Genomic DNA, 20,596 nt, shown 5'->3' with positions numbered 1-20,596 from the left:
GGGAGACGTCCTCTTCTACAAACGACTGGAAACCAGGACAACATGAGAGGATATTTTAAAGTACTGGACAGCTTTGTGACATCAAATGGACTTTGGTGGTCAAGATGTGTTGGTATCTGTACTGCGCAAAAGCCATGACAGGGAGACATAGTAGAGTGGTAACGGGCGTACAAGCAGTTGCTCCCGACACCACTTGGGTACACAGCAGCATCCAACGAGAGGCTCTTGCTACCAAGGGAATTACCTGACAGCTTGAAAGATGTTTTGGCCACTACAGTGAAAACTGTTAACTTTGTTAAAGCAAGGCCGCTGAACTATCGTGTATTTTCTGCATTCTGCAATGATATGGGCAACGACCATGTAACGCTTCTACAACATACAGAAGTTCGCTGGTTATCAAGGGGCAAAGTATTGACCCGTTTTCTTGAATTGAGAGACGAGCTTAAAGATTACTTTACCGACCAGCATTTTCACTTGTCTGAATGCTTGCAGGATGATGAGTTTCTCACACGGCTGGACTATCTGTGTGATGCTTTTTCCCAGCTGAATGATCTGAATGTAGGATTACAGGGACTCTCCACAACTGTATTCAATGTGCGGGACAAAGTTTAGGCTATGATTAAGAAGTTGGAGCTCTTTTCTGTTTGCATTAACAAGGACAACACACAGGTCTTTCCCTCATTGTATGATTTATTGTGTGCAAATGCACTCAAGCTTACACACAATGTCAAATGTGATATAGCGAAGCACCTGAGTGGGCTGTGTGCACAAGTACTTTCCCGAAATGGACGACACAAACAACTGGATTTGTTATCCCTTTCATACCCTAACTCCAGGCCACTTACCGATATCTGAACAATAGAGCCTCATCGAAATTGCAACAAGCGGTTCTGTGAAAATTGAATTTAATCAGAGGCCACTGCCAGATGTCTGGATAGGGCTGCGCTCAGAGTTCCTTGCCTTGGCAAATCACGCTGTTAAGACACTGATGCCCTTTGCAATCAAGTACCTATATGAGAGTGGATTCTCGGCCCTTACTAGTATGAAAACTAAATACAGGCACAGACTGTGTGTGGAAAATGATTTAAGACTGAGACTCCAATACAACCCAACATTGCAGAGTTATGTGCATCCTTTCGAGCACACCCTCCTCATTATTCACATTTTTGATGAAGTAATAATGTTTTATTTGTAAGATGGCTAAATTAAAGAGCAAAATGGTTGATGAAAAAAAATAAGGATAATGGACAAATGCTGCACAATCCAGGTGTGGAAAGTTCTTAGAGACACTGCCAAAGGTGCTTCTACAAAAAGTTTTGACTCAAGGGTGTGAATACTTATGTAAATGTGATATTTCTGTATTTCAATACATTTGCTACAATTGATAAAAACATGCTTTCCCTTTTGTTAATATGGGGCAGTGTGTGTAGATGGGTGAGATAAATAAATCAATTTAATTCATTTTGAATTCAGGCTGTAATACAACAAAATGTGTGGGATGAGTGAACGGGTATGAATACTTTCTGAAGGCACTGTACTCACACACACACACACACACGCTACTGTCTATTATCTACCTGTTGCCTAGTCACTTTACCCCTACTTTACAGTGCCTTCGGAAAGTATTCAGCACCCTTGACCTTTTCCACATTTTCTTACATACATACCCCATTATGACAAAATAGGTTCTTAGAAATGTTAGCAAGTGTATTCAAAATAAAAAACAGAAATACCTTATTTACATAAGTATTCAGACCATTCGCTATGAGACTCGAAATTGAGCTCAGGTCCATCCTGTTTCCATTGATCATCCTCGAGATGTTTCTACAACTTGATTGGTCCACCTGTGATAAATTCAATTGACTGGAAATGATTTGTAAAGACACACACCTGTCTATATAAGGTCCCACAGTTGACAGTGCATGTCAGAGCAAAAACCAAGCCATGATCTCGAAAGAATTGTCCGTAGACCTCCGAGACAGGACTGTGTCGAGGCACAGATCTGGAGAAGGGTACCAAAACATTTCTGCAGCATTGAAGGTCCCCAAGTACACGGTGGCTTCCATCATTCTTAGATGGAAGATGTTAGGAACCACAAAGTCTCTTCCTAGAGCTGGCCGCCTGGCCAAACTGAACAATCGGGGGAGAAGGGATTCCCGCAATATAACATCTGCTAAATATGTGTATGTGACCAATAAAATTGTAATTGATTTGGTCAGGGAGGTCACTCTGACAGAGCACTAAAGTTCCTTATGTGGAGATGGGAGAAACTTCCAGAAGGACAGCCATCACTTCAGCACTCTACCAATCAGGCCTTTATGGTGGAGTAGCCAGACGGAAGCCACTCCTCATTAAAAAGCACATGACTGCCCGCTTCGAGTTTCCCAAAAAGCATCTAAAGTACTGAGTAAAAGGTACTTATGTAAATGTAGTATTTAAAATTGTTTTATTTTTATACATTTTCCAAAATTTCTACAAACATATTTTTGCTTTGTCATTATGGGGTACTGTGTATAGATTGAGGAAAAAAACTATTGATTCAATTTTAGAATAAGGCTGTAACCTAAAAAAAGGTGGACAAGTCAAGGTGTCTGAATACTTTCCGAAGGCACTGTATATGTACAGTACAGTACATGCTGAAGCTACCTCAATTACCTTTTATCCCTGAACATTGTCTCGGTACTGGTACTCCCTGTATATAGCCATGATATCTTCTACTTCCTATATATAGCCATGTTATTTTTACTCTTTATTCGTATTTGCTATTCACTGTGTATTTATTCCTTGTGTCACTATTTTTTTTATTTAAAAAAAATCTTGTCTTTAACTCTGCATTGTTGGAAATGGACCCGTAAGTAAGTGTTTCATTGTTAGTCTACACATGTTGTCTACGATGCGTTGATTTTAGTATACCACGGCCCACGGTTACCACACAGAGTAAATAAAGTTGATTTGTTTCTATATTACAGAAACATTCTAAGAGAAGATCCTTTAGTGCCTGAGAGCACATCATTGGGAAAAGAGAGTGAATTTACTTGAGACCCTAGCTCCAGGGGTGTTGTTGTTTGCTGGTGTAGCGAGCAGAGAGCGCTCCTAACACAGACCGTTACTCCGGTAAAAGTGTGCTGTGGTGACAAAAAAATGTCAACTATCAGTTCCACCCCATTCCTTACTGTGCGCTCCAATCTGAGATGTTAGAGAAGATGGGTGAAAACAAACATTGTTCTCCTGTCAGCGGCTCTGATGGAACATACAGTGCCAGGGAAATACTTTTGCAGAGCTCGCTCCAACTCTCTAACACCACGCCAGCCTTAATAGGAGGGATGGAATGGATTTTCGCAGACATAATGACCATCATAAAGCTTGTAGGGTAAGATGTAAAGGATGACGATAACTTTGGAAAGGGGTGAATGGGGCTATTTGTTGATAGCAAGAACATTTGGAGTAATGCTATGTTCCTAAGTCTATACTTGTCTGCAGGCGTGTCATTTCTTAATCAACACTGTTCAAGTCCAGAGGACCCAGAGGCTACTTTTGATGTGGAAAGACACTGAGAAACATAAATAATAATAAGATGTACAACATGAGTACAATAGCCAACAGATATTTCCCATGATCTCACATCCATAAAAACGGGTCAACGTCCATAAAAGTGGTTAGTCAGACAATCATTAAACATTTTTCCATAATTTTAAAAAGCAATAAAGTATACTTTCAAATATAAAAACTCTAGATTGATTTGTAGATACAAATATAAATACATATACTATAAAATTAAATAAATAAATGGGTAAAATAATGAATTAAATCAATTAACACATGCAACAATAAATGAATACATTATCAAATGAATTAGTAAACCAACTGTTGCCTACATGATATGATGATAGTTTCTGTGTTGTTCTCATTGACTGGGGGGTTGTGTAGTCCACAAGCTTATACTCCTAATAATCAGCCATTCTTTCTGACTGGCAGTCACCACAATACGAACACACTCAATGTCAAAGGCAATCTTGTGGTCCACGTCTTGAACGTCAATGTTGCCATTTTTAAACTCCCCTAACGTGATGTAGGAAGAACACTGCCTTCCTCTCTTTGTCCCCACCAGCTTCTCTCCTACTTCCAGAGCTCCATGGTGCAGGATATCATTCTGACGATCGTCCGTTCCTGTCAAGATTTTGATTTTGCTTATTTTAGTTGATTTGTTAAATATTATGACAAAGAAGTCTCCGGTAGAGGGGGGTTTCCCCCAAAAGTATTCGTCCACACTGCTATAAGCCTTGGTGGCGTCATAGTTTTCAAATACATTAATGTTAGTGTACAGGCTGGCAGGAGGGTTGTCAGGGATATCAATAGAGTCCTCTTCAAAGTCATCATCCTTCAACTTGTTCTCTGCTCCCTTATATGAGGAGTAGTAGCCCATGTGCTGGAACAGAGAGGGCTTGAAGCGGATCACATCTTTCTGGGCCAACAGGCCCCGGAAGTGAATAAGGAGCCAGTCGCAAGGCATCTCCTGGTAGAACATGAGCAGGAAGTGGGCCAGGCGCGGAAGGTCTCTTGAGTGGTAGAGCTTCCCTATGTAGCCAAGCTTGGAGAATTCCAGCATCACCCAGTAGGAGCCTTCCCTGGAAGTGACCACCTTCTTCAGGGATGTCAGGAAGTTCCTTGAGCAGAGCACATCGTCCTCCAGCATCATGTAAAAATCTGAGAGGTTGGTGCAGAAGTTGAGAAGGAAGGCGTAGTCCACGTTCTGCTTGGAGCGGAAGCGTACCCTGTCCTCTGGGTCGTCGTAGTTCCTTTTCAGCCCATCCAGTGATGGGTAGTACTCCTCAGGGGCATGGATCACCAGGAGATGTCCAGCGATGATGTGGTGGGCAAACTTCCTGGAGATGTCCTGCACCAGGTTTTCACACCAGGCCAGGTCAAAGTCCGCCAGGTGAACAACCACCACAATCTCTTTCAGCTCCTCATAACTGGACTGGTCGAAAATGGATTTGATCGTCTCCATGAGGTAATTCCCTCTTTTTCTTTTGACAGACGACAGTCCAATGGTTAGATATTCTGTAAACGAAAACATAAATATTATTTCGCTGTGCATTAAAAGATTACTTACATTTTTTTTTACAACTGCCTTCGAGAGCCCGAAAATGAGCCCGAAAATGTATGAATGTATTGTATTAATGAATGTATGACTCAATTATTTAAACAAGTTTTTACAATGTATTTCTCGTGTCTAATTTGCCATTGTTAATAAAACAATATGCAATGACAGCCAATGAATTACACACGACATGCTATGCTACATCCTATGATACACTCACTCTTTCGAGGCAAAGGGGTTCCGGCGAGGTAACGATATGTGACGTTTATGGTTCCAGAGAAATTAGTGAGGTCTCTAAAGGTGTGAACATATCTCTCAGAGTTTGAAGGATGCATGGACGTTTCTCTCAGTTGCCTTTTGTCCTCCTCCTGCAACGCAGAACAAAGACGAAAGATCGGATGAGATGAGACGACTTCACATTGTGAATGCCAAAACAAACCAAAGTCTCATCTCATCTCTGTTGGTCAGGGCCTGTAAGTAAGCGTTTCACTGTGAGGTCTACAAATAAACTTTGACTTGATTTGATTTGATCCCAACTACTGTACAAACAAAACACAGCAAAGTCAATTCATCTCCTTCTAAGACCATTGATATTAATATTGACATTGCCATGGATATGGTACTTCGTGAGAGCACCAGATCATTGAAAATATGCACCCCCCCCCATAATTTAAATAACAAATACAGATAATGTGTTATGATCACCAAGATTTGATAGAATCATGAATAAGAAATAAATCCTTTGGCTCTGAAAACAAGAAACTATAAAAAGGGACAACATGGTTAAATACAAGAGTAAACTCTTGGATGAAAATTATGCTGTTTGATTTAAGAGGAGGAGGGTGGTACAACAGGCCCGTACACCGCAAAATACAATGTTGATGTTGTCCTACCTAAAAAGAGGACTAATGCGGATATTAATCTTTGCCATTAGTAGTGGAAATCTGCATTTCTCAATTCCAAATGTATGTGAAAGACAAGGCACCATCTAATTCCAAGTTTTTAGATGGTTTCTCCACATATTTGAGATTGGATGACTTAAAGAGGCATTCGGCAGTTGCTACATACATTTTTGGACTTATAAATGAATGATATCTACCCATTGATTCTTAAAGAAAACAACCTACTAATGGCTCATCATTAACTTAGTTTAACTGTCGTACCCCATCAGAATGTAAGCCTCTTTTACGCCAATGTTTGCAAACAAGTATACATTAAAAAATTTTTTAAAAACTATAAACCCTCAGAACATGGTTAAAACTATACTTATGGATAGTCAGTCCTTGCATCCATATCTCTGTCAATGAATTTGAGAGTGTTTACATTACTCCAGCCCCATCCCTCAGCTTTTTACCAAAACAGGGACGGGGATTACACTTTGTTACTGTTTCAATTGCGTATTGCCCTTTTAAGTGGTGGCAGGGTAGCCTAGTGGTTAGAGCGTTGGACTAGTAACCGGAATGTTGCAAGTTCAAACCCCCGAGCTGACAAGGTTCAAATCTGTCGTTCTGCCCCTGAACAGGCAGTTAACCCACTGTTCCCAGGCCGTCATTGAAAATAAGAATTTGTTCTTAACTGACTTGCCTAGTTAAATAAAGGTTAAAAAAAATAAAAAAGTTAATGATATGACATCCATATTAGGAATTTGTCAGACAAACGTTCTAATCTGGATGCCGTAGATAAAGACTCACCAGCACATACCCATCCTCAATGTACAGATTGAGGAAGAGTAAACAGGTGATCAGGACCCCCAGGAAGGGGATGATGGAGCGTTTACGGAAACACCTCATCTTGTCCAGGGACTTCCACACCAGCCTCATGATGCAGACACTCTCACTGGGATCTGCAGGGAAACAAAAGGTGGAAAGGTACATTATCAAGCTGTGTAGCAACACTGAGATGGAACATATAGTTCATGAGACGGGCTCGGCCTATATATAGACTGCCATCAGGTGGAGGGGTTATGAATCATTTTCTTTTTCTTTCAAGCAATCAGATTAGTTCCACTCTTCCTGATCATAGTGCATAGTGGGAAAATGCTATTTTCAAAATAACATGGTACTTGCAAAAAAAAGTATTATAGAACACAACGAGTACCACCAGAGATAGATCAGAGAATACAAAGATTAACCCGCAAAGAAATAGACAATTATAATTTATAGACTGCAATTGGGCATCAGCTAACACTTTTCTGCCACTGCTACAAAGCCCCAGAGATGCTTAATGGAATACAAACTAGCTCTAAGCTTAGTTCAATACTCACACACACATCGAGCACCGGGGGAGCCTGCCTCACCTGGGAAAAGGGCTGGTCAATACCTCTCTGTTCTGGATCTACACACACACATCCTGTCTCTTTGTCGGCTATTTATTCAATCATCAGTGGTATTGGTTATGCGTATGCTGTTGATGCTTTTGCACTTTTGCATAATTATGGGTTACAGAGCTGAAAACGTTTGAAAAGACAACTCCCCTTTCATTGCAACATTGGCATATGTCCACATGTACTGTAAAAGCCAACTGTGAAGGTATACAAAAAGGGAAATAGAAAATAGGAAAGGTATTAAAACAAAATAATAGGAAATAATAGGAATTGATGGGACCTTCATCCTAGTCATATGAATTATGACGGTAGCCTCAAGAAACACCTGCCAACAGTAAAATAATAATTTACCAGATGCTCTTATCCAAAGCAACTAGGGTAAAGTGCCTTGCTCAGGGGCACATCAACAGATTTTCCACCTAGTCGGCTTGGGGAAACTCTCAGTTGAGAACATTCGGTTGCTGGCCCAACACTCTTACCGCTAGACTACCGGCCATCTAGCTTGTTAACGAATCACTAACTAATCAATTAGTTAGTAGCCAAGAGTTCTATTAATATAAAAAATATAATCTTGAGCCAAACAAGTAGCTCTCTTAAACTACACTTTAAGCTTGTCACTTTCAAATCCCTCCCTCCCTATCTCTCCATACAGGTACCTCTGTAGTGTAGACGACTGACATAAGCCGAAAAGCTGCATTGCTGACTGAGACTTTCACAACTCTGCAGCACAGTGGACTCCACACAACAACCTGATAACACAGCTCCTTTATAATCTCATCTCTCTCAAAAAGCAACAGCCACGGTGGCCTCCCGAGTGGCGCAGTGGTCTAAGGTACTGACCGGGGGTTCTATAGGGGCAGCGCATAATTGGCCCAGCGTCGTCCGGGTTAGAGGAGGGTTTGGCCGGGGAGGGGGATGCTTTACTTCACTGACGACTCTCAAGCGACTCCTTGTGGCCGGGTGTCGGTCAACGTTGTTTCCTCTGATACATCATTGCAGCTGGCTTCCAGGTTAAGAGGGTGGGTGTTAAAAACTACGGTTTGGCGGGTCATGTTTCGGAGGACGCATGACCCGACCTTTGCCTCTCCCTCCCTCCCGAGCCCTCTGGGGAGTCGCAGCAATGAGACAAGATCGAAATTGGGGATAAAAAGGGGGGTAAAAACAAATAAAATAGTCAGCTACAGCTAAATGTCACACTGGCAGACATTGTGAAGCCTCTTTCAGTCTTTTTTTGTTAAACTATGTTATTAAGGGAAAGTACGAAAATGACAGTGGGGAGAGAAAAATATATGTTTCCTGGGCCACTGCGGACAGAATACTACAATTACACAACTGGGCAATTTCATTTTCTCTGCTTCATGCTGGCTAGGTGGTAAAGTATTTTCTCTCACACATGAGTGCTGGAGTTGGTATCCTCATAATGCAGGTTGGGTCAGTACTGGCTGTTTAACTGCATCCCAAATGGCACCCTATTCCTTATATAGTGCAGTACTTATGGGTGCTTCCGACCGGGCACACAACAGCATTTCAACATAGATGATTGGGTAATGTTTGGTTGAAACGTTGATCAATGACATTACAACTTACCGTGTATTCACACACTGAAAAAGACAGCCAAAAGTGAGTTGAATTTCCAATGTGTTACCAATATGCTGTCAACCATCTAACAAACCACATTCCAATGAAAAACCAATGTCACATTTTTGCCAACCTTATTAAACAAACGACCGCAGTCATTTTTTTTGTGTCTCTCTAGAGAGAAATCAAGTCAATAACATTGTGGGACGCTGGGCTGAAGGGAGTTGTAGTTTTCAAGAAGCAAATATTCAACTTGGTTCAGAGCCGAAATGTGGTAATTAACTACAATGAATCTATTCAATGAAATAAAATGTTATTTGTCACATGCTTCGTAAACAGTTGTAGACTAACAGGGAAATGCTAACTCATGAGCCCTTCCCAAAAGTAAAAAGTAAAACACATAATAATAAATACACGAGTAATGTTAACTTATATACCAGTACTGAGTCGATGTGTAGAGGTACGAGATAAATTGGGGTATATATAACTAGGAATAAAGTAACAAATATTAAACAGTAGCAGCAGCATACAGTATTTGACAATTTAAAAAAGTTAGTGCAAAAAGGGTCAATGCATTTAGTTAAATAGCTAACCAAATAGCTACTCGGACAAACAATTTAGCAGTCTTATGGCTTGGGGTAGATGCTTTTCAGGGTCCTTTTGGTTCCAGACTTTGTGTATCGGTATCACTTGCTGTGCGGTAGCAGAGAGAACAGTCTATGACAGATCCTTAGTAATGTGGACACCAAGGAACTTGATGCTCTCGACCAGCTCCACTACAGCCGCGTCGATATGAATGGCGGTGGGTTCGACCCTGTTTCCTGTAGTCCACGATCAGCTCCTTTATCTTGCTGACGTGTGCGGCCACGTAGTTGTGGGTGAAAAGGGAGTACAGGAAGAGACTAAGGACATATCACTGAGGGGCCCCCATGTTGAAGGTCAGCGGGGTGGATGTGATATTGCCTACCCTCACCACCTTGGATCAGAAAGTCCAGGATCCAGTTGCAGAGGGAGGTGTTCAGACTCAGTCCTTAGCTTAGTGATGAGTTTGGAGGGCACTATGGTGTTGAACGCTGAGCTGTAGTCAATGAACAGAATTCTCACATAGGTGTTTCTCTAGTCCAGGTGGGAAATGGCAGTGTGGAGTGCAATATAGATTGCATCATCTGTGGATCTGTTGGGTCATTATCCAAATTTGAGTGGGTCATGTGTGTTTGGGATGATGGTGTTGATGTGAGCCATGACCAGCCTTTCAAAGCATTTCATGGCTACAGATCTGAGTGCTACGGGGCGATAGCCCTTTAGACAGATTATCTTGGCATCAAACATCGTTTGACATGTTTCTACAACATTTTAATGGTACTTTTTGGACCGCGCTTTGTGCCAATGGATTACTGAGCAAAACACACCAACAAAACAGAGGTTTTTGGACATAAAGAGGGACTTTATCGAACAAAACAAACATGTAATGTAGAACATGGAGTCTTGTGAGTGCAATCATATGAAGATCATCAAAGGTAAGTGATTAATTTTATCAATATTTCTGACTTTTGTTACTCCTCTACTTGACTGGTTACTGTTTGTAATGTTTTGTTTGCTGGGCACTGTCCTCAGATAATCGCATGGTATGCTTTCGGAACACCTATCCCTAATATTAAGGATGAGACCAAATCTACACTGGAGTTCCTTACCAAGTGAATGTAGCCAAGTTAGTGTTAAACTTAAATCTGCTTGAAAATCTATGGCAAGTCTTACATGGTTTTCTAGCGATGATCAACAACAGAGCTTGAAGAATTTTGAAAAGAAAATTGGGCAAATGTTGCACAATCCAGGTGTGAAAAGACTTTCCCAGAAAGACTCGCAGCTGTAATCACTGCCAAAGGTGATTCTAACCTCAGGGGGTTGAATAATTATCTAATCAATATATATATATATACACTGCTCAAAAAATAAAGGGAATACTTAAACAACAGAATGTAACTCCAAGTCAATCACACTTCTGTGAAATCAAACTGTCCACTTAGGAAGCAACACTGACATAGGCATTTAGCAAGATACCCCCAATAAAGAAGTGGTTCTGCAGGTGGGGACCACAGACCACTTCTCAGTTCCTATGCTTCCTGGCTGATGTTTTGGTCACTTTTGAATGTTGGCGGTGCTTTCACTCTAGTGGTAGCATGAGACGGAGTCTACAACCCACACAAGTGTCTCAGGTAGTGCAGCTCATCCAGGATGGCACATCAATGCGAGCTGTGGCAAGAAGGTTTGCTGTGTTTTTGTGTGATTTTTTGTCAGCACATTCAACTATGTAAAGAAAAAAGTATTTAATAAGAATATTTCATTCATTCAGATCTAGGATGTGTTATTTTAGTGTTCCCTTGAGCAGTGTATTTGTGTTTTATTTTTCGAAAAAATTAACACACTGACATTATTGCTTACTTATTACTAAAGGAATTAATGAATTCTATAGATAGTAGGGGTAAGTGTGTTTTAATGGGCTACTGGCAGTCAGTCACTCCATCAGTCCTCCTATCTCCCTGCTGTAACATTGCAGCAGGACACATCAGACCTCTTCAGTGGGTGCTGTTAAAGACCCACTGTGTAAATTGAACCAAAGAAACCACACCACTGCCACCCTGTAGCGGTCACTCAAATCAGTTTGAAATGGTTTAATAGCTACCTATGAAAGTCTCCTACTGTACCTATCACTTATGGAAGTGAAACAAAATGTGTATTCCACAAGGCTCCACTCCTCTCAACTTACCCCACTGGAATACAATTATATATTCAAGATACCACGACACAGAATGGGTAACCTGTCAAAGCAAAAGTGAAATATCTCTGAAACCTGCATTTGACAAGCCCGGGCAATAAAATAATCAAGAATAGCGACCTTCTCAAAGTGTTTGTGTGCAGTACTATCAACATAATTCATTCATTCCTTTAGTAGACAGAGTACCGGCAGCAGGGCACTGAGGAAGATGGAATAACGAAGTGAATATTTGAAAATGAAATGTTGTCCTCTGGGAGTGTGGAAACAACCTTGGAGTCTCTCGATGTGTTGTTCATAAGTTTAAAAAAATAATCCCTTAACAAACACTTCTTTCGGGTCTAAATCACTTTAAACTCTCCAATTTAGTGACACTTCATTTTAAAAACGAGGCGCGCCTCGTGTAATGGGAAAATCGGAATGGAAAACTCATTGTGAATGAGAAAGGGGAACATACATTTTAATAAAATGGGCAGCAAAAAGCAGTTCTCCCACATTTGATCTTGTTATCTGTTTGACATTATTTCCCCTGGGTATCCTGCACAGACGTACAGCTCTGCACAAATAATCAATTAAGCCTGCAGATTTGTAGGGATTCAGCAGTTGCTTTGTGTCAGGCCTTCAGCCAGTTTCTTTCAAGAGGGAAACACCGGAGGCTGCTGTTGATAACAAAATTGTAATGTAGCGAGGAATAATAACTCCCTTCATTATGAAGTGATTTTTAAAATGTATTTAAACAAATTGAAATTGGTAAAACAGTTTACCAATTACTGCATTCTTATGTAATTTGTCACACAATGAGAATCTATCATCTACAAAGACTTAATGGACTGCCAGATATAGACTTATTTTGTAAAGATGCTGAATTATCAACATAGGCAGCATACCGAAGAGGATTACTATTGGTACCTTATCCCTCTTTAGAGCGGTAACTGAAAAAGTTTAAAGCAACTTCATCATGCAACAAGGCTACAATTGTTCAAGGCTGAAACATTGTCAATCATGTTCCCTACCCTGAGAGGACAACTCCTGTTCTACTAACTTGTATTCCACTAACTCGTATTCTAACTTGTACTGAAACTACAGGCACAGCTCCAATGATTCTGCACCCCTCGTGTTTGCTGCTCAGTCCGTCTGCACATGGCTTTGTGCTCACTTAGCTGCCAACACCTTATCAGATCTGGTCATCGTCACCGGGCCCAGACACTGTGTTCTACCGGTAGCAGGTTACGACAGGCTGGCTGGCTGTGTGGAGCTCCAGAGGTTGGACAGCGGTGCCAAGGTTTAAATAGATATGCACACACACTCCCCTCCTGCTCCAGGCCTATCACCGCTGTCAGCAGTCTGAGTGTGTTTCCCCTTGGACACACTGTTTGTGTGTGTGTTTGCGCACTGTGTGTGTATTCCCCCCTGACTCGCTGTCCAAGCTGGCCCTCGCCGCCACCACCGCCTCATGGGAGCCAATGAGGCAGTGGTGCAGCTCCAGGTGTTCTCCCATAATGGCCTGGTGGAGTGCCTCGCGAGCAACAACCCTTGGAACAGGAAATAACAAAACCGCTGCCTCCCGCATATCCCTATGCCTCCCTATGTCTGCCAGAAGTCCATAGTGTTTTGGATGCTTCCAACTCAACAGTGCTGCTGCCAATTTTTTATGATTTCCAAGGAAGGACACTATGTTTAATCTAAGTCCAGCGTAATTTGGATCCACGTACAAAGCCCTAAAATTAATTCCCATTCGTTACCACCATGGCCTTTTCATGCAAGGACCAGGTGTTCTTGCACAGGTGTTCTAGCTTCTAGAATAGGTTCCTCATAAAATATTGAACATGTGTCGCTCATTGATGCTAGCTTCAGAGCAATCAGGCTTCAAACACTCGGAACAAATGGCGGTCCTCTGGCTGCAGTACAAGCACTCTTGATAGCTCTGTGCTAGCCTTGATTGAAACGCAATCGTAAGGAGGGCTGTTCAACATTGGATTGGTCTGTATTCTATTTTTTTTATTTTTACATTTCTTTCTATTTGGCCGGAGACAGAGCTAAAAGGTTGTATCATATATTTCCAAGGCCACCAAATGGAGGCATGCCAAGCCTGGACAATTTAACAACTGATAATTAACTGCCTGTATCACTGTGATGTTGGATTTGATAGGGAGATTTGCCTTTCTCATTTTGACCGCATTGATATCAATTAAAGAGATAACTATAATGAGAGAGAGAACAGTGATCTGTCGACATACATTTGTCACATCACAGTGGCCAGTTGAAAGTGGATATGAGTTTCACTGTATGGGCAGGGTCTGATCAAACAAAGGAGCAACACCAACGTGTCTCTGTGATGGGGGCGATGGGCGACGAATGCTACTATGAATTGGGAGCCAGGATGCTTCCAGAATGTTATCTCGATATTTACCTTTAGGGTCAGAGAGAAAGATGAAAGGCTTTGTGGTTCCATCAGTGGCGAGCATAATGAAGACGGGAGGCGTGAGAAATGATTCATGTGTGAGTGAGCCTCTCTCAGGCCATTCTCAGCCGTTAGCATTCTGACCCAGATTAGCTCTCGACCAGAGGCCCAGTGGAGAGAGCTGGAGATGTAGGGCCGCAATTTGTCTGGCTCATTTCCACTAGATAACACACCGGACATGGTTGTACTAGACACACAGACATACACATGCCGACACACTGTTTCTGTTACAACACTATCTTTGGCGTCAGACCAATTTGATACTGTTAGAAACAGACTGTGACACAAATTATGCCGTAGCATTAGAGTACCACATGGTTAAATTAACATATTCGGAAGTAATTATCTAGTGTCAAAATACTCGGTTAATTCATCGCCGTTGGTGGGCTACAGTACATTCAGCCCATGGCTAACCTGCACGTTGGGCAACCCTGCTGCTGCACACTGATTCTCCCACCTTGCCCTTTGTGTATGACGTCACATGTCATCAACATATGCCGCGGCTACCCTGGAGCAATAAACCAGAACCAGAGGCCCCATGTGCATTCTCTCCTCTCCTCAGACAACTGTCAGCAAGCCCACTCTATCTTTCTGCTCTGGGCGAGAGAAAAAAGCCATGAGGAGATGATAGAAAAAGAGAGAGAATTCTCTCTCTCTTCGTCAGTTAGGGAGAAGGGAGTCGGGAGGTAGACAGGGGACTTGCCTTGAAAGCTCTTAAAAAGCCAACTTCACCTCCTGGTCAAATCTGTGAAATGAGAAAATGGCTGAAGGGGCAAGGGTCTTGTGGAAGATAGTGCATTCTCATGTTATCTCCTCCTCACACATTGAGTGCAGGGAGGACAGGCCACTGGCAGGCTATTCAAAGGGCTCCGTCTCTCCGTGGTGTTGAAATGAGAGACCAGAGAGAGACAATAAGATGGCCCAGTTTCCCACCAGTCTGACAAGAGAGAAACGAACACACACACAGAGAAGAAGTGCTCTTAGGAAATGAGCCTCTGGGATGAGGAAAGTAGACAACCAGAGATGAATAGTGTTCATTTCATTGGGTTTAGTACATGAAGGAAAAGTACTGTAACAAATTGACAGGACTGAACAAGTGAGGAGCAGATAGATACTGAATAACTGTGCCATTCCATTAAACTGTATATTTTAATTTGTGTACATAATGCAAAAAATGTAAATGTTATGTTTTACTAGCAAAACCCTAAAACACCTCACTAAACATAACGCCCAAGCATCAAACGATTGAGTCCCCACAAGCCATAATATCAAACTTTACATAAGTAGACGCAACACAAATTAAGATACAGTACAATACAGTTCTTTCTGTAAAAATGTTCTGACAAACCATGATATCAAACGACTTTACACAACTACTGTAGACATAAGAAAGTAAGATACCAGTAGCCTACCTTAGTGAAAAATGTCCATTCTTCCGAGTGGACTAAAGCATCCTAAACAGCAGTATGTTCTGACAGCCGTCTCGGAAAGACAGTATACTGTACATCTCTTCCATAGCTAGACTGACTTATGGAGAGTATCCTATAAACCTGCATCCAGCATCCACCCAGTCTTCATTCAGCATTAATAATTGATGAGGCTGGATCACTAAAAAGACATTTATCGCCAATATCCCTGACCAGGCAATCCAACACTATTGTAGTTGAGCCACAATTTTTGAATTGTGCATTTCATTGAGGATAAAGTTCTTGTTAATAAGTAATATATGATACATATTACATATCATACATAGTACCGTACATTTCATTGAGGATAACGTTCTTGTTAGTAAGTAATATGTGATACATGTGGAATATTACTATTCCTTCAGCTATGATGAAGGGTCACTTAGAAATGTCCCTGTTTTTGAAAGAAAAGCACAATATTTTTTGTCCATTAAAATAACATCAAATTGATCAGAAATACAGTGTAGAGTTCCTCTGTCTGGTGTCTGTGCTCTTTTGCACATCTTAATCTTTTCTTTTTATTAGCCATTCTGAGATATGGCATTTTCTTTGCAACTCTGGCCAAGAAGGCCAGCATCCCAGAGTCGCCTTTTCACTGTTGATGTTGAGACTGGTGTTTTGCACATATTATTTAATGAAGCTGCCAATTGAGGACTTGTGAGGCATCTGTTTCTCAAACTAGACACTCTAATGTACTTGTACTCTTGCTCAGTTGTGCACTGGGCCCCCCCACTCTTTATATTCTGGTTAGAGCCAGTTTGCGCTGTTCTGTGAAGAGAGTAGTACACAGTGTTGAACGAGATCTTCAGTTTCTTGGTAATTTCTCGCATGGAATAGCCTTCATTTCTCAAAACAAGAATAGACTGACGAGTTTCAGAAGAAAGTCCTTTGGTTCTGGCCATTTTGAGCCTGTAATCGAACCCACAAATGCTGATGCTCCAGATACCATCAAGCACTATAATGAAACTGTCTCTCAGGAAGACCCAGAGTTACCTCTAATGCAGAGGACAAGTTCATTACAGTTAACTTCAACTCAGATTGCAGCTCAGCAAATGTGGGAACTCCTTCAAGAGTTTTGAAAAAGCATTCCAGGTGAAGCTGGTTGAGTGAATGCCAAAAGTGTGCAAAGCTGTCATCAAGGCAAAGGGTGGCTACTTTGAAGAATCTCATACTAAATATATTTTGATCTGATTAACAGTTTTTTGGTTACTACATGATTCCTTATGTGTTATTTTATAGTTTTGATGTCTAAAAAATAAATAAAAATCCTGAATGAGTAGGTGAGTCCAAACTTTTGACTGGTACTGTAAATATACACTCAGTTGCCAGTTTATTAGGTACACCACCCCGTTCATGGAAATTGTTTGCTCCTACTGACAGTGAGTCATGGCTTCCTATATAAAGCAGGGACACATGCATCATGGGATTCAGTTACTGTTTGATTGAATGTTAGAAAGGGCAAAATTAGTGACCTAAGCAACTTTGCGAGTCAGTGGCAGTCTAATGAGAGAGGTTGAAGGAGAATGGCAAGAATCGTGCAAGCTATCAGGCTGAGTACAAGAGTGGTGTGCAGAACAGAGTCTTGTAAGGCACAACTAGTCTGTTCTTGTCACGGATGGGCTATTGCATCAAGCGACCATGCCAGGTTCCACTCCTATTAGCTAAAAACAAGAATAAGCGACTCCATTGGATACGAGACCATCAAACCTGGACAATTGAGGAGTGGAAAAAAATTGCCTGGTCCAACGAATCCCTAATCCTGTTGTGACATTTTGATGGCAGCATCAGGATTTGGCATAAGCAGCATGATTCCATGGCCCTATCCTGCCTGGGGTTAAAGGTAAAGGCTGGTGGCAGTGGTGTAATGGTGTGGGGAAGGAACGTGGAAGGAACGTTGGAACGTTTACATGCCCCAAAGAATCCACTGAGTTTGCCAAGACAGTCCATCCACCTGACAGGTGTGGCATATCAAGAAGCTGATTAAACTGCATGATCATTACACAGGTGCCCCTTGTGCTAGGGACAATCAAAGGCCACTATAACAATTTCAGTTTTGTTGAACAATGCCACAGATGACTCAAATTTTGAGGGAGCCTGCAATTGGCAGGCTGACTGCAGGAATGTCCACCAGAGCTGTTGCCAGAGAATGTAACGTTAATTTGTCTACCATTAGGCTGCCTCCACCGTCGTTTTAGAGAATTTGTCAGTACGACCAACCGGACTCACTACCACAGACCATGTGTAACCACACCAGCCCAGGACCTCCACATCCGACTTCTTCACCTGTGGGATCATCTGAGACCAGTCATCCGGACAGCTGATGAAACTGTGGGTTTGCACAACCAAAGAATTCCTGCAAAAATGGTCAGAAACCGTCTCAGGGAAGCTCATCTGAGTGCTTGTCGTCCTCACCAGGGCCTTGAGCTGACAGCAGTTTGGCGTCGTAATCGACTTCAGCGGGAAAATTCTCACCTTCGATGGCCACTGGCACATTGCAGAAGTGTGCTCTTCACAGATGAATCCCGGTTTCAACTGTTATGGGCATGTGTCAACGTTCTGAACAGAGTGACCAATGGTGTCGGTGGGGTTTTGGTATTGGCAGGCATAAGCTACGGACAACGAACATGACTTTATTTTATTGTTGGCAATTTGAATGCACCGAGATACTCTGGCGAGATCCTGAGGCCCATTGTTGTGCCATTCATCCACCACCACCACCTCATCTTTCAGCATGATAATGCACGGTCCCACGACGCAACGATCTGTACACAACTCCTGTCAGGTGAAAATGTCCCAGTTCATCCATGGCCTGCATACTCACCAGACATGCCACCCATTGAGCATGTTTGGGATGCTCTGGATCGACATGTACGGCAGCGTGGTCCAGTTCCCGCCAATATCCAGCAACTTCAAACAACAATTGAAGAGGAGTGGGACAACTTTCCACAGGCCACAATCAACAGCCTGATCAACTCTATGCAAAGGAGATGTGTCGCGCTGCATGAGGAAAATGGTGGTCACACCAGATACTGTATGTATATGCAAACGCTGCTTCTATTAATAATGTCAAGTTACTAACAATGACAACACGCTAATGAGGATGTTTCCACATTTACACATGCTTGTTTGTGTCTGTCTGGTGTCTTTGTCTGTCTGGATCCCTGTGTACTATGAGATGTGTTGTGTTCATTAATGGGCTATTTTCAGATATAATGTCTCCAGTCTTACTCACAACAATTCAGGTAGTGCCGTTCTAACACTCCTGTGTTGAGTATAGTCTGAGTCATCTCCCAGACATTAGTGGCCATCATGAGTGACTTGACTTACTTGTCAAAAACATGCTAAATATCTACTAGTATATTTCTTCTTTGTTTGATATTTAAAGTCACTCCGGATAAAAAAGGTCTGCAAATATATAAATGACTCAACTGTAAATGATATATCACCAAAAGATAAGTATGATGCTAATTTCATGAGATGTTTTATGAAGAAAAAAAATCCAATCAGTAATGGATGTTTAGTCTTATAATCAGACAAAATCAAATGAGGCACTAACCGGCATGTCAAGCAATTACACTTTAATTAAAGAGTGATTTACATTGACATTTATGCTCAGAGCAAAGACTAACTACATTTCTACTCTGATGACATTGGCTAATTTTCCATGTCTGTAAGGGATTTCCTCCTCTTCTTCTGAAGAGGAGAGGCGAGAAGGATCGGAGGACCAATATGCGGCGTGGTAAGTGTCCATGGTTCTTTTAATAAGAAATTAGTACACATGAACAACTGAATACAAAAAACAATAAACGTGGAATGAACGAAACCCAAAACAGAACCGTGTGGTGAAAAACACAGACATGGAAACAAACACCCACAAACAAACAGTGAAACCCAGGCTACCTAAGTATGATTCTCAATCAGAGACAACTAATGACACCTGCCTCTGATTGAGAACCATACTAGGCCGAAACGTACAAATCCCCAAATCATAAAAAAACAGACTGCCCACCCCAACTCACGCCCTGACCATACTAAATAAATACAAAACAAAGGAAACAAAGATCAGAACGTGACAATGTCTGATCCCCTTTCTCACCCCATGATTAAATGTTTGGTGATGCCATGTCACCAATAATCAGAGAATGTAATGATATGTCATGCCATTGCACATGAAAATATGACCCAGTCACAAGAGACTAAAAATAAACAAATGCAAAAACGTGACGACATCCAGTAGCCAAGGGTGTGGTTTTACTTTCAAGTGGTATATGTTTTCAGTTAGTACGTATGTATTTAATGACATGTAATGTCGTTGCGCATGAAAATACAACCACATACTCTAAGGGTGCCGTTTTCTTTTTACCATTTTAAAATGGTAAATGTATGATATGCAACTATTCTCTGTAAGAAATGTTAATATGCTGGTATATATAATACTGTCAGTCTCTGCTGCTGACAATCGCTTACCTTTTAAGTATTTCAGCAAGCATCAGGTAAAAGTTTCCAACTGTTTTTTATACTTCACATAAAATAAAACTTTTCTGTTTTGTTCCAGCCTCAGGCAGGCTGTGAACCTGGGTTGCGTCTCTCCCAAATGGAAGCCTATTCCCTATATAGTGCATAGGGCTCTGGTCAAAAGTATGATGCAATATACACATATTATACATTCTAGAGTATAAGTCATACTGGTGAGTCCTATACAGAAACATACATTACATTTGGAAAGTATTCAGACCCCTTTACCTTTTCCACATGTTGTTATGTTACAGCCTTATTCTAAAATAGATTTTTTTTTAAATACTTTCTGCTATGTCATTATGGGATATTGTGTGTAGATTGATGAGAGGAAAAAAACTATGACCTAACAAAATGTGGAAAAGGTCAAGTGGTCTGACTA

The 20,596-nt window shown here is 41.4% G+C and overlaps 1 protein-coding gene across 1 annotated transcript in view; it reads right to left on the bottom strand.

Annotated features, from left to right (window-relative positions):
• Positions 1 to 2,764: 2,764 nt before the first annotated feature.
• The window catches only part of LOC124004004 (alpha-1,3-mannosyl-glycoprotein 4-beta-N-acetylglucosaminyltransferase C-like), a 185,582-nt gene continuing 167,750 nt past the window's right edge, over positions 2,765 to 20,596 (bottom strand). Inside the window, exons 4-6 of the mRNA XM_046312724.1 lie at positions 6,793 to 6,944; positions 5,322 to 5,469; positions 2,765 to 5,061 (exon numbers count right to left, since the gene is read on the bottom strand). Of these exons, the coding sequence (XP_046168680.1) occupies positions 3,905 to 5,061; positions 5,322 to 5,469; positions 6,793 to 6,921 (1,434 nt within the window). The 5' untranslated portion in view covers positions 6,922 to 6,944 and the 3' untranslated portion in view covers positions 2,765 to 3,904. The remainder of the gene's footprint in view (positions 5,062 to 5,321; positions 5,470 to 6,792; positions 6,945 to 20,596) is intronic.

Source organism: Oncorhynchus gorbuscha, linkage group LG02 (genome assembly GCF_021184085.1).
Source record: "Oncorhynchus gorbuscha isolate QuinsamMale2020 ecotype Even-year linkage group LG02, OgorEven_v1.0, whole genome shotgun sequence".
In the NCBI taxonomy this organism is placed as follows: domain Eukaryota; kingdom Metazoa; phylum Chordata; class Actinopteri; order Salmoniformes; family Salmonidae; genus Oncorhynchus; species Oncorhynchus gorbuscha.
Note: the sequence above shows the minus strand (reverse complement) of the source record. Positions and strands in the feature narration are given on the sequence as shown.